Below are 14,127 nucleotides of genomic sequence, written 5' to 3'. Positions count from 1 at the left end.
CAATTTAGACCCCCTGTTTTGTGAAACTGCTACGTTTTTCCCTGTGGACAAACGTGGGTACTGAACGTTTTTGGATGAGACTGGGTTGGAATGAAACGGTGTGAAAACAATGTTTACAAAAGACAGATGATGATATAAATACGTTTTCTTTAAGTTTCGATTCTGTTCATGCACTTTACGAGAGGGATGACGTCATCCTCATTCTGCCTCTGCCTTGCTCCGTGCGCGTGCGCGTGCGTGCGTCGCCGCGTGTGCCATCTGAGAGGAGGAAGTTTTCCCTTGGACGTTCATTGCGCAGTGATGGACCAAGTGAGTTTCACTTACTGTTATTATTCTGTTTAGTTAGTAATGCGCAGCTAAATTATGGAGAATTAGACATAACAAGCACGGGGTCACATGAGCATGCACGTAAATATGCACGAGTTCTGTAACTATTTTTCATGTAATTTAAGTTACAAATTGGGTTTGCATTTGAGTTCATTACAAGTGTGGTGTAAAGGTAGGTTCCTCTGCTAGAATGTGTATCCCCAGACTAAGAAATTTTTGATTTGTTTTGTAAACTAATATTTCAGCCCAGTCTCAGTAAAATGCGTACATATGCCACGATTTGGGAAATACGGTGTATAATATACGGCAAAACCGGTTTTTGCGTGCATATAATACGCGCGGTCCTAAACGTGTTAAAGTCTGTTTTCCACGTTTGACACGTCCCCTGGTGGAGGCGTGAGCATCACAGACAGCCCCACAAACGAACAATTTGCTTTTCTAACCCTAACCATAACCGTAATCCTAACCTTAACCAGGAACGACGTCATTTAGAAAAGAGCCAGGGGATTTCTGACCACGTGATCAAAACGAAACCTAAAAAGTCGTGTATATTGTACGCCGGCGCAACCTATTCTCTACCATTGCGTATCATATGCACGCAAAAACTGTGTTTGGCATATATTATACACGGTATTTCAGAGTGCAAAGTCGTGGCATATGTATGCATTTTACTGCGACCGTGTTGAATATTTTGTCCCAAAAAGGTCGAAAGAAGATGGATGATCACAATAGACTTAACTGTGGCTCTTTTTGGAGTTAATTGTCATATTTTTGCATTTTTTCCCTACCTATTCTATGTAAAATAACAGATTTTTGTGTTAAAAAAGGGAAAAAAAACTCTACCTTTGTTTGACTAATGGTGGATAAAAACATGATTTATGAAAGTGACTTAATTATGGGAGCATTTGACAATGCACAATAATTAAATATTTGTTCTTTCTATTGCAAATTATTAAGAAGCACAGATTCTGGTTGGATCAGCAGCGGTTGACAGAATCCCTGTTCCCCTCGTTTTACGTAGAATACGTAGAGCTACCACCTAGAGCTTGGCTAATAACAATCAAACATGACAGTAAACTCACAAAAGTCCTAGTATAAAGTCTGTCGTTATCATCCACCTTCTTTTTACGCTTTTTGAGACAAAATATGAGTGTTATGAAAGCGGACGGTACTCCCAGGTTGATACTGGTGTCAATCACAAACAGCTTTAAAAACCTAAAACCTCACCCACACATCGGTAGATCAAAATGCTGCTTTTTCTAAGTGTCTTTCATTTTTTAAAAACTAGGCGATGAAATCAGCAGCAGTGAGTGGACAGATGATTGCAACAGCAGGGATGAAGACTAACAAGAAGTGTCATGAACATCAACCTGCTGGTGCTGAAGCTGCAGGATGGAAACCAGCAGCTCCTCCTGTCTGTTGAAGTATGAGAAGAAGAACCACTGAGGTCCACACAAAGTCATTCCTGCACAGGAAGTCCACACAGATACTGAGGGACTCCGACCAGAGGTGATAAATGAGCGTCAACTCGGAAGATTTTCACAATAAAAGAGCCAGACTCTAATGTGGAGATGCAACATTCATCTGTGCTCAGACAAAAACAGAAAAGGCTTTACTGCAGTTCACAAATAGACTGAAACACTGCACACTTTCTGCATTTAAAGGACAATTACACAGAGTTTTATGTTTGTGTCTTTTTTAGCTCATGGTAGTGGTTTATTAATTCTGTCATTTATTACAGAGTGAATGTACTGGATAAATAAAAATATCTTCATACTGGAGATGGAACAGCTGTTTTATGTTGTTCATACTGTAGAAGCTGCTTGTTTGTTGATTACCAACAAACCTAAAATTATCTATTTACTATCTATACATTATTGCAGTGTTTTTCAACTAGTGTAAGAGATGGTCTGGTGTGCCGCAGGAAATTACCCATTTTCACATATCTAAAACATTTACCATCACTATGGTATACGCTCTGTGTTAATCCAAACGGCCCTGATTTAACACTGGATAGTTTTGAATATGCAAGATGGTAAAAGACATTTTTCTTTCATTTTATAAATAATTTTTTAATCAGAATGATGTTGCCGTAATCTGGTCGCAAAACTAGCCTCAAACTCAGCTTTTAGAAATGTCCCTCCCCCTTCAGCTGTCTCCGCCAATCATTGTTGGAGGCTTGATCACATGTCATCAATCTGACCAATCAGAAGTGGTTAACGTCCTGACTTCCTTGTTCTGATTAGGCTCATAAAGTCTCCCAGTTCCAACAAAAATAACAGCTAAAGCTCGTGTTTAGAGCTGCAGCTTCCAGCGGGATCCGACGTCAGACAGTTTAAAAAGTGAACAAAAGAATGAAGCCCAGAGACACGAGTATGTCGGCATCTGCGTGAGTTAATGCACTACATCCCCCATGATGCATTGGGTTAAATCGGTCTTTCTCAAATGATTGTGGGCGCAGTGCGATGGCAGAAGGGGCGGGGGACAAACCTGGGATCATTCCATCTATGTTAGTTACTAAACAGTGACCGTCAGTGACCATGGTATCCACACAGAGATGGTTTTGGACACTTTCATTTGTAGTTTGGGTTGTGGTTTCAGAGTTGTGTGTTGTTCGCTTCAAATGTGTTTAAAAGGAAAAAAACATAAAATGTATAGGGGTAAAAACTGAATAGTTAATTGTTAGTTATTTTATCATTTTTTTTTTTACATTTTATCTGGAAGGGATAAATAACAGCATATACATAATTTACACTTTATATGAAGAAAAACATCTTTATATTATGGATTTTGTGCATAATCTTATATAGTAGTTTATAATGAATTAAATAAAGCAAAAAACAACTTAAAAATCCATTTGGTAGCCAAAAGAACATCTGTGTTCAGAGAGCCAATGCAAAAAAAATGAATTCTTAAGAAGAGCCAGAATTCATCACTATTGTGGAGGGAAACAAGAAAAGACCGTCATTTTTACTTTGTCTGAAAGATTTGGAAGGATTCTTGGGGAAAAAAAAGCATAAAAACTGATTATTTAGAAGTTTTTTTTAATAATTCTTCAATGATAAGAAAAATGTTGACTGTTTTGAAGAGATACAAGTTTAACTTGAGCAAATTGGCTAATGATAACGATGATATTTGCAGCAGAAAGTTGTGCGTGTGTGGGGTGAGGGAGTGAATTGAGATTGAGAAACACTGGCTTAAAGTGACAGCACCTCTGCGCTGCAATGACGCTTCCTGGTTATTTAAAAAAATAAACACTAGATTGTGGGGGGATTGTACATCAATACAGACTAACATTTGTTACATTTTTGGATGCTAGTGTGCCGCGGGACTTTTTTCATGGAAAAAGTGTACCTTGGCTCAAAAAGAGTTGAAAAAAACTGCATTATTGAATACACAAACATTTTTTCCACAATTGGAAATGAATTCAGGTGTCACAGGGTTAAGAAATCATCAATAGGAGCTTCTTTAAGCTTTAGAAATGGCAGCTCAGATAAATAAACTGCTGTTTTCTTATTAATAACAATAATAAAACTATATAAAATACATGTTTTTGATCCTTTCATTTGTAATGGCCTTCCACTCCACTGTTTTCATGTGCCTCCCTTCAAAAACTTCGCCCCCCTCCTGCCACCCCATAGAAAATGTTCTAGCTCCGCCTCTGTCTCAAGGTCATTTGTGTGAGCTTTTTGCCTCAGAATCACAGATTGAGTTTTGATATGTTGCCACCAGTTGTTTTGAAGTTGAACAGTTGTTGAAAAATCAATAAAAAGGATTTAATAATAAAATGTAAACTTTATTTTAACTCAATGTTTTAGGACCTCTGAGCATCTTTGACAGATCACAGATTCCTCGTTGTAATACGGCAGGACAGAGTCGTCTTCAGTTTAGACTTCTAAATAACACAGATTAAGGTGTTGGTTTCATCACTAACCTTGACCATGAAGGAAGAAGAATGAATATTTATGATCTGTAGCTTTGTATCGCAGTTAATCAGCTTCAAACTGGTGCCTTTGGTGCAGATGAGCTTTCAACACACCTTGCTTTTCATCGTTGTACTTGTAGACTTTGTCAACATGGGCTGAAGGATCAATGCACAAGGAGCGGATTCTAGTCGGCAGATGCAAACTCCGACCTTGCAGTCCAACCACCAGCATCTGAAGCATCGTGTCCAGAAAGGTCACCCAGTTTCCAGTCCACTGCAACTTCCCGCTGTCTCCTACAAATACAGATCCAGACGCTTTTTAGAAAACCGAATGGTAAAAATGAACAGAAGAGTAAGAGGCAGAGCTCTCCCACCATCAGTGCTGGACTCCAGAATGCCCTGGAAGGCAGAGCTATAATCATAACCGCGCAGTCTCAGCTCCTTGTAGATGTCGGCAGTCTTCAGCTTCATCTTCATGGGATTGGCCGTTCCTGCATTCATCTGCTGACGAAAGGAGTCCAAAGCTGCATCCTCCAAAACACTCACTTTACCTGGAATCATGTCAACATGAAATCACGCTTTAGAGTAATCAACTATATTTTATTCTACAAAATAATACGTACAATTACATAAAGGTTATGAGAAAATGTTATGGAGCATTTTGGTGTACCTTTAAGGTTGTTAGGAACTTAAAAGCAAATATGATATAATTATATACTGTGATACTACTGGTAATAGTGATTTAATCAGATCTGTGCTACTAAGATTTCATTTGATTAGATAATATCATACAATTACTATGTACAGAAATATATAAAAAATCCTTTTAATACACATTATGCTAGTATTAAGATATTTTTGAGTAAGATCATGTAAATAAGAGATTAATATTTGGCAAGACGACAGTCATCATAATGATAAAGGGATATATTTGATCAAGTACTGTGCAATAAAAACAATAAACTGAATCAATAATATGTGAGTATCCAGTGAAATATTTACAAATATGGGTAACAGAATTTGAATCATTTAAATTTTAGATAAATCCATTAACCCTTTGACACCTGAATTTATATTTAGCTATGAAAAAAAGCTTCACTTGTGTTTTTGCTTTAAATGGATGCTAAATTCAATCCAAAATGGTTTGATGCAGATTCACAATCAGGGGTTTAATATTATTATGAAAGGTTACAAGTTTTTGGTAAAATAATGTCACTTTACATTTCCAAATTCTATTTCCAGAACATTAAACTACATATTAATAAATATTAAGTAAATAGTAAATTAATTTTTAGTACTTTATTGTTTCAGTTTAGATTCCTTTTTCATTATTTTGTCACGGTAACATGACAACACGCCGCTGAGCCGGCCAACCCGAAACAAAGTTTGACTGCAGCAGCCAAAGGAAAGCAATATAAATGCTGATTGCCCTGACAGGTTAAATGACATATCAATTCAAGGAGAAAGTACAGCTATTACCGCTTGTTTTTGTACAGATGATGAAGCAAAAGTTTGTTTTCATGAAAAAAGTCGACTATTTGATTTCTGGTGCGTCGCGATATCATGGTAATTTGCAATTTATTACAGTGTTCTATCAGATAATTTAAATGACAATATGCCGCATTTGGACAAAAAGAGGCCAGAGGAATTTTTTTTCTCCTTCGGTTTTAAAGTCCAGTTGTACCTTACTTAGGGGTAAATACCAAGTATTACTCATATGAACATCCCCAGAATCTATTACTTTAAGTAATGTGAAGTAGAGAGGAAATGGAGCTGTCCAGTTTCATTATACTTAAGAGGTAGTCACTGTGTAACTACTATCTCCTTGGTAACTACCACAAAACAGCCAATAACTTAACATGTAAAATTCACATACAATAAATAGTAATAAATAATACTTTTTGTGTACTTATTCTGCTGTCAGTAATAGCGAATACCACAAAAAACACAATAAGGTACCACACTACATATGGTGAGTACCATGAAACACACATAAACTTGCCGAGTAAGTAGAAAGTAAATTCAGTGTCAATTTCACAGTACTACAAAGGTAGTTCTGTTTACCAACTATCTTGTTACACATGGCAAATATAATGAAACATACGAAAATTGAAGAAGTAAATTCAAGGTACTTTACAAGGTATTTTACACATTGACACAACATGTAAATACCCAGTAAATATTATGCAAAACCCAGTGTGTACAGCATAAATACCAGTAGGTATATTATAAATATCTAGTAGGTACCACACAAGTATGAGCCAAATAATGCCACATAAATACGTAGGCAGTACTATGTAAGTACTGAGTGGATCCCATAAAAAGTACCATGTAAATACCCTGGAAGTACGATGTAAATGCCTCTTAAATACCCTGCAAGTCATTGTTTTTCAACCAGTGTGCCGGGAAAGATGTTCAGGTGTGCCATGGGCAATTATTCATTTTCACTGATCTAAAAACCTTTTCTATCACCAGGAGATCAGCTCTGTTTTCATCCTAACAGGCCCTGATAAAACACCCCAATACTTAGGATATGAAAGACCATACAATACTTTATTCTTTGTGTTCATTTGATTCCTATAAAGATTTTTTTGATGAGATTGACGGTCCTGTGATTTAGCCACAGCTAGCTGTTTTTTGAAAATGTTCCCCCTCCCAACTGTCTCCACCAATCTTTCTTGGAGGCTTAATCATGTCATCAGTCTGACCAATCAACAGTTGCTAACATCCTCACTTTTTTGGCTCATAAAGTCTCTCAGTTCCAACAAAAATAGCAGTTAAAGCTTGCGTTTAGCGGTGTAGGTTCCTGCGGGATTTGGTGTCAGACTGTGGAAAAAGTGAACAAAAGAATGAAGCTCAGAGACGTTAGTTTGTCCGCATCAGTGTCAGTTTTTGCACTGAGTCTCCCATAGTGCATTGGGTTAAAAATGTTCCAGTCTTTCCTTCTTTACTAATGATCTTATCTTCTTTACGTTTTGTGTCGATATCGTCTCTCTGTCTCCTGCACTGCTGCACGTGTAAGCCCCCCCCAACACACACACACAGTGCCAATGCGCGCTCAGCTTTTTCTGTCTTTCTCTCCTTTGCTTTTCATCTCTGTTAAACATTTTTCTATCGCAATTCTTGAGGTTTAATTTAATCTTTCTCCTCTCGCTCTGTGGATATCACGGTCACTGACGGTCCTCCAATCAACTGTTTAGTTACTAACATAAACTGCATGATCCTCAGGCTGTCCCACCCCGCCCCTGCCATCACCCCCCCCACCACCACCATTTGAGAAACACTAGGTTAGCACAATGCTGCTAAAATAAAATTATTTATTGAGCCAAAAATAAATACAAATAAAACATTTTGTTAAGTTACATTTAGTATTAACACAAAATAAAAAACGATAAAACTTCAAAATGTTCATTTTTTTGTATTGTTGCAGTTGAAGATAAACATGAATATAATGTTTTTTTGTGTAAAAACAAGCATGTTGTGATCATATAATTGTGTAAAAATTACAGTTGCTCTGGCACAAACATTTAAAAAAATAGATTAAAAAATCACTCTCTGGAAAGAATATTTTACTGTTTTTTTGGTGAGGTCACATAAAATTGCATATTAATAAAGTTATTAATAAATTAACAAAGGGAAAAAAAAACTACTTGAGCAAATTTTCCACCAATTAAGTTCAAAATTATTATTGAAAACGATCACAACTTTTATTACATCATTTAGGAATAACAGCCAGAACCTACAGCTTTTCTGCCTGAATTATTACAAAAAAACTGTTGTGAGATTGTGGAGGGACTGAACCTCAATACAGACTATAGAGTTTCTCCTGTTTTACATATTTGGATGCTGGTGTGCGACAGAATTCTTGCCAAGGAAAAAGTGTACCTTGGCTCAATGGCTAGAGAGGGCTGGCCTGCAGAACCAACATTGTAGTGGTGGATAAAGAACAGAGGAAAGCCGTTGTGGTGGATGTGGCAGTACCAAGCAATGGTAACATCAAGAAGAAGGAACACGAGAAACTGGAGAAATACCAGGGACTCAGAGAGGAACTGGAGAAAGCTTGAAGGTGAAAGTGACAGTGGTGCCCGTGGTAATTGGAGCACTCGGGGCTGTAATCTCCAAACTGGAGGAGTGGCTACAGCAGATCCTGGAAAGACCTCAGACATCTCAGTCCAGAAAAGACCAGTGCTGCACATTTCGTTTGGCATTATCCTGCTTACTGTGGTCACTTAAAAAAAAACATATAAATATTCAATCAGTCCATGGAACTTTATTTTAGTTATTTTTTTGGTTTAAATCCCTTTTTTTATTTTAAAAAGTGGACTATTTTAAATGAAAAGAATATATTCATAATGTTATTTTAAATATGGGTGTAACGGATCACAAAACTCACGGTTCGGATCGTGTCCCAGTTTTAGGGTCATGGTTCTGATCATTTTTCGGATCAGTAAAAAAATAATAAAAAAACCCAAAAAACGACAATAGACAACAATATGAAAGCTAAATTAATTTTTGGAAACGCTTGAAATCATATATTTGATAAAGTACTTAGCATATAAAGTAGTTCACACACACAATATACGGTACATATATGCAACATCAAAACATTTGGTCATTGAGGCCCATTTATTAAAACAAAACATATTTAAAGGTTGAACACAATCAAAATGTTAAAACATGTAGTTTATGATTACATTTACATATTTTTAAACCAAATCTACAAAAACTGATAGCAAAGAATGCTTAAAATAGTGTTGAAAATACCAAATCTATCTGGAGTTCCCCTTAAAATACTAATGTTCTCATCCCACTCGCCTAATGTCCAAATTAAACCGTAGATAAAACAGATGAAACATTGTTGGTATTAGTTGTTTCACTGAAACTAACTGTGGGAACATTTCAATATTTAAAATAATAATTGTTATCTGTAAAACGTGGCACTGTCGCACCCGCTTTTCCTGGTGATTTTTGATCTATTTGACTTGCCATACAATCATCCCATGACGACACCGCCGAGTCCGTTACAGAGCAGCAGCTTTCCGCTGTGCGGGACAGCTGCTGCTCTTAAGTGGGAGATTCTTTGAATCCATAAATGGAACTGTGTACCGATGCTTTTATTTAGCACTTAAAATGAAATAAACCTGATATTTATTGATCCCCATCCTTCATTATGAAGCTGAGAAAAGTTTTTGACTGAAGCTCCTCCAACAAGCAGCGGGAGCTTCAGGTGAACAGACTTTAAGAAAACATGAAGCAGCTACTTTAGTGCTTGTCAAAACAAAGAGGATTTACATAAATTTGACGATAATTCCATTCGATGTGAACGGACAATTAATTTAAATTATGAGAGCCCGAGGTGTGTGCGCTCGCGGCGGGTGGAAGTTGGAGTGGTCCACAATACACGAACTGTGGCCTCTGATGCGTACGAACCACGGATTATCCGTGATCCATTACACCCCTAATTTTAAAACATTATTTAAAAAATCTGTCATTGAGAGGAAAACAGGTTTGTTGTGCAGTGAAATGGGGTCTTACCACTAACTGCCAAGTTTCCGTTCTCTGAAACCTCAAAGCTGTTGGTGGCAGGCATGAGGCGTACCTCCATCTGAACAGAACCTGCAGGGGACATGAAGGAGAGGACAGAGAGGGGCTGATCAGAGTCTTTCCAGATGAAACAATGCTGCTCTCTGCATCAGCCACCATCTAACCTGTCTGTGGTAGTATGACGGCCCTATGGATGGTCACATTTTGAAAGCTCACTGGGACTGTTTCCATTACAAGCCCACAGCTTCTCACCAAGGTCCTCCAAGCCAGAACCAGGTACCCTGCTGCTGGGTAGAGAACACGTCCATCGATGCAGTGCCCCGTCAGGTAGAACTCAGTGGAGTCGGGATTTATCTCTGCAGTTGAAGAACAGGAGGGATTAAACCACATGACAATGAACATGCATCACCAAGAAGAGTCAAAGAAAGACAATTACCAATGTTGTAAAGTGTTGCCGAGCTGGAGCCCCCTGAGCCCTGTGGAAAGTCCTCAGCCTTGGGAAAATCCCAGGCCTGTGCGTGGTCCCACATCACCAGGGGGGAGATCAGGGGGGTCCCGACTGGTACTGGGAAGCTCACCTCTGGCAGAAGGCCATTACAATCCAGGTCAATCCTGAGAGAAGTAGCGAAACAATTTCAAGTCCGAGTCCAAGAAAGGACGAAGGGCCTCAGAGCCAGCAGACCCCACCCCCACCATGACGTGATGCTGTCAAGAGTGTGCTCACCCACTCATGTGAAGTTTGCCAATGCTGGAGAGGAAGAACTCCAGGTTGTTGGCGTGGCCTCTCTTCATCAGTGGGAGGATGGAGCATGTCTGCTTCAGGCTGCGCTTCAGGATGGCCTGGAGAAAGTTTTAGAAACAGGAGTTCAGATCTGAGAAGCATGAAGCTGCAGAAATACATATGTTAATGTGGAGATTCAATTAGTCTAAAAGACATATGCAGTAGTCATTCACTATAATGCAGTTCACCATTTGAAGCCTCACTGTTTAGTGGAGCTTTTCTTTTAGTGAATTATGGGTCCTTTTTTGTTGTTTTTTTTGCATTGAGTTCTGCATCCTGATTGGCTGTGGAGCATTGTCAATCAATCTTCTCCATACTGTGTCTCTTATGTCGTAGAGAACGTGTTCATCTTGCAAAGAGGATTTTTTTTCATTTAAAAATCTGGATTTTTTTGTTTCTGTGAGGGTTTGAACTTTGAGAGAAAAGTGTGAACATGTTCATGTCAGCCTTGTCAAAGTACGTAACGTGTTTAGTGAGGAGTTTTACAATCCTTAAACATGAAAAAAAGAGAAAGGTTACTTTTTTACAGATTGTACTGAGTGCAGGTTATTTTTTTTTTTAAATGCAACTACAACAATTAGTGCAGGACCACTGCAAACAAAAACTCAAATTGATTGAGTCTGTAATAAAAAGGACAACAGATGAAGGGAGGATGAGGGATTATATTCTAAACTTAATAATCCTGACAGAACTAAACAGCAGAGAGCCTCTGTTGGTCGTGTTGTGGGGCAGGAGAGGGTACTTGGTCTGTTTAGGATTACAAAAGAGTTTCCTTTCAAACAAATGTGCTGCAATACCTTCTTTTGACACTTCAATATATATATATATATATATATATATATATATATTATTCACGTATTAAATATTCTCCTAAGTTTCTCTGTGGGGGAAATTTGAAATTTGCATTTTTAATAATTCAGATTTGGATCTTTATCTTTTAATTTGACTTTTTGTGAGCTTTCCTGAATGAGGCCCTGACACAGTGTTCCTCATTCCTGCTCTTCAAGAGCCACCACCCTGCCTGTTTTCTAGCTCTTTGCGTACTGCTTGCTGCTGATTACCTGGACCAGGTGTGTTCATTCAATCAGAATGTGGAGACATCTGACTGAGATAATCAGCAACTGGCAGGGCTTGGAGATCTGGAAAACAGGCATGGTGGTAGCTCTCGAGGACCAGGAATGAGGAACACTGCCCTGACCTTTGCCTGCCTCAAATTCTGGAAGAACCAGATACTAAACCAGATGCTGGAAAAATGGACATCTCCAAGCAAAGGACCAGAAGAAAGAACAGAACATCAATAAACAACAAAACTCTCAAAAATAACAAAGAGCTGCTGTTTATCTGAGTTTAGAACTGCCTGTATTTTGTCCTGTCGTAGGAAATGGCTGAAGGTCTTACCTGCAAAAGAGCATGAGGGGCAATCTCCAACACCACAGCATTCTCAGGAACCATGCCCAGGCCCTCCTGGAATAGAACCGGGCTCAGCAGATTGTTGACATGGTAATCAGCAGAGCTGTACAGAGCCAGAGGAGAGTCCCACTCTGAGTGAGGAATGCTGGTGCTGATCCAGCGGGCCGAGCGGCGTCGGGGCTCCCTGATAACCTGGACAACAGCGTACATGTGTCAGAGCTGGTCATGACATGCAGCAGGAAGCAGCGGCAGGTGAGCGTCACCTTCTTCAGAGCATCCAGAAGGGCAGGAGCAATTGAGGCCATGTAGTAGGAGTGGAAGGCAACGCCAGCGCTCCGCACCTCCTTTGCAAAAATGCCTTGCTTCTTCAGCTCAGATACAAATGCACCGACTGCTTCCTGAAGAAGAAGCCAGGAAATGAGTTGTATGACATGTCAGAGCACAGGTGTAAAGCAGGCCTATATCAGTCAGTTCAGATTAAAATCACCCCCCATATCACTATTGCCTGAAGATTAGATCAGCTTGAGCTCCATCACAGTTGGAATTACTTTGCAGACATGCTTTCAGGATGCTGATGTGTGCCCATCTGCAGGGAAGTGGTGCAGAGAATCAAAAGCCTGACCTGAGGACCAGAGATGGTGACAGTGTCTTCAGCATTGTGACAGGCTGGAACCACTCCCTGTGGACACTGAGACGCACACTCCTCCCAGGTCAAACCTGCAGACACAAGAGAAGGCAAACCTCTCATCAGAAACGGTCCCTGCTCTGCAAACAGGAGACCCAAATGTAGAGATTTTTTTTCTGCGGAACTAACGTTCTGTGTAAAATATTTTGCAGATGTACCATTTGTACATCTATGCATTTGTACAGCATGTGCAGAAAAGTACACATTGCATACTTTTTAGTGGCTGTAGAAAAAAATCGTTGATTTCAATCCCCCATTTACTATATGGCCTCATGTTTGTTTTTCTATACATCTTCTCAGATATTTTCTGTCATTAATGCACAAGGAGCTGGAGAATGCTCAGGCTCTTTGCAGGCATAGTCCATAATGTGTGATTGCTCAGATTTATGGAGAAAATATGGTCTCTGTTGGTTTTCTGCTTGTCTTACCTACTGCAGCCATGGCTCCAGGAGGCAGGTTGGCCTCTTTGATGCACATGCCTCTCCAGTAAGCAGCTAGAACTGCTTCAGCATGGGTTAGTGAGCCGTCAGCATACCCACAGGCCAGCTCTCCCACAGAATGCCCAACGATGCCGTCGGGCTGCAGCCCCACCTTGGCGAGCAGATCGATGAGTGCAATCTGCAGGGGCAGAAACGAGAGAGCTTGTCACAATCTCCCCCGATCCACCAGACTCTACCAGATACAAATAACACTTTATTAATCACAGAAAAGTACTTGTGTTGTGGCAGGTTAAATGTATGACTACCAAATGTCCGAAAAATACAGAAAGAATAAATATGGGGTGCACAAACCAAGTTTTAGAATAACCAAAACTTTTAGAAAAACATCAATCTGGTTTTAGGATAAACCACAGTACAGAGACAGCTCTTTTAAAGACTCTAAATGATCTTATAATTCATAGACCACGGTCTGGTTCCAGACCCCGAGACCCTTTTATCCTTACCGCCAAGCATTTTAAATAAAAAGTATATTTCATTCATCTTTACCCACAGCGATTTTTGAATAGGCACGCAAGGACAGCTACATGTGAACCGGGCTCCTTCAACCGGCAAAGAGCTATGTGCTAATGTTTACATGGTTGGGACGCAAAATCATAGAGCTTAATATCACTGGAGATGGCACGCAGGCTTCTTACTATTGTCCAAGATACGTAGAGTGCGACGTCAAATTGGACTGGTATAAAAACAATTAGACATGTCTAAGCAGACACAGTAAAATGACCAAAAATGCTTAATTTTGTTCCGATTTTAAAAATTAACTCTGATCATCAGAAAAATAATTCCAAGGTCGTGGTAATAATGTTTTTGTACAAAGTGCAAAAATTTAATGACATTTCACACTTTTCAAAGGGTTCCTACCATGAAAATTCTACTTTTGAAGTTTTAAATGCATTTTACTGTTCAATCCTCTCTATAAAGAACTACTTCTTCTTTTCCTTTGGGCTTTTCCCTTCAG

The 14,127-nt window shown here is 39.1% G+C and overlaps 1 protein-coding gene across 1 annotated transcript in view; it reads right to left on the bottom strand.

Annotated features, from left to right (window-relative positions):
* The window catches only part of fasn (fatty acid synthase), a gene marked incomplete at its 3' end in the record, with an annotated part of 108,812 nt that overhangs the window by 56,426 nt on the left and 38,259 nt on the right, over nucleotides 1–14,127 (bottom strand). Inside the window, 10 exon segments of the mRNA XM_024261534.2 lie at nucleotides 4,367–4,546; nucleotides 4,627–4,803; nucleotides 9,788–9,868; nucleotides 9,961–10,152; nucleotides 10,233–10,408; nucleotides 10,521–10,636; nucleotides 11,976–12,179; nucleotides 12,251–12,385; nucleotides 12,610–12,704; nucleotides 13,101–13,290. Coding sequence (XP_024117302.1) covers nucleotides 4,367–4,546; nucleotides 4,627–4,803; nucleotides 9,788–9,868; nucleotides 9,961–10,152; nucleotides 10,233–10,408; nucleotides 10,521–10,636; nucleotides 11,976–12,179; nucleotides 12,251–12,385; nucleotides 12,610–12,704; nucleotides 13,101–13,290 — 1,546 coding nt within the window.

The sequence above is a fragment of the Oryzias melastigma genome, unplaced genomic scaffold (assembly GCF_002922805.2).
Source record: "Oryzias melastigma strain HK-1 unplaced genomic scaffold, ASM292280v2 sc00221, whole genome shotgun sequence".
Classification (NCBI taxonomy): domain Eukaryota; kingdom Metazoa; phylum Chordata; class Actinopteri; order Beloniformes; family Adrianichthyidae; genus Oryzias; species Oryzias melastigma.
This window is presented reverse-complemented; position numbering and strand designations above follow the sequence as displayed.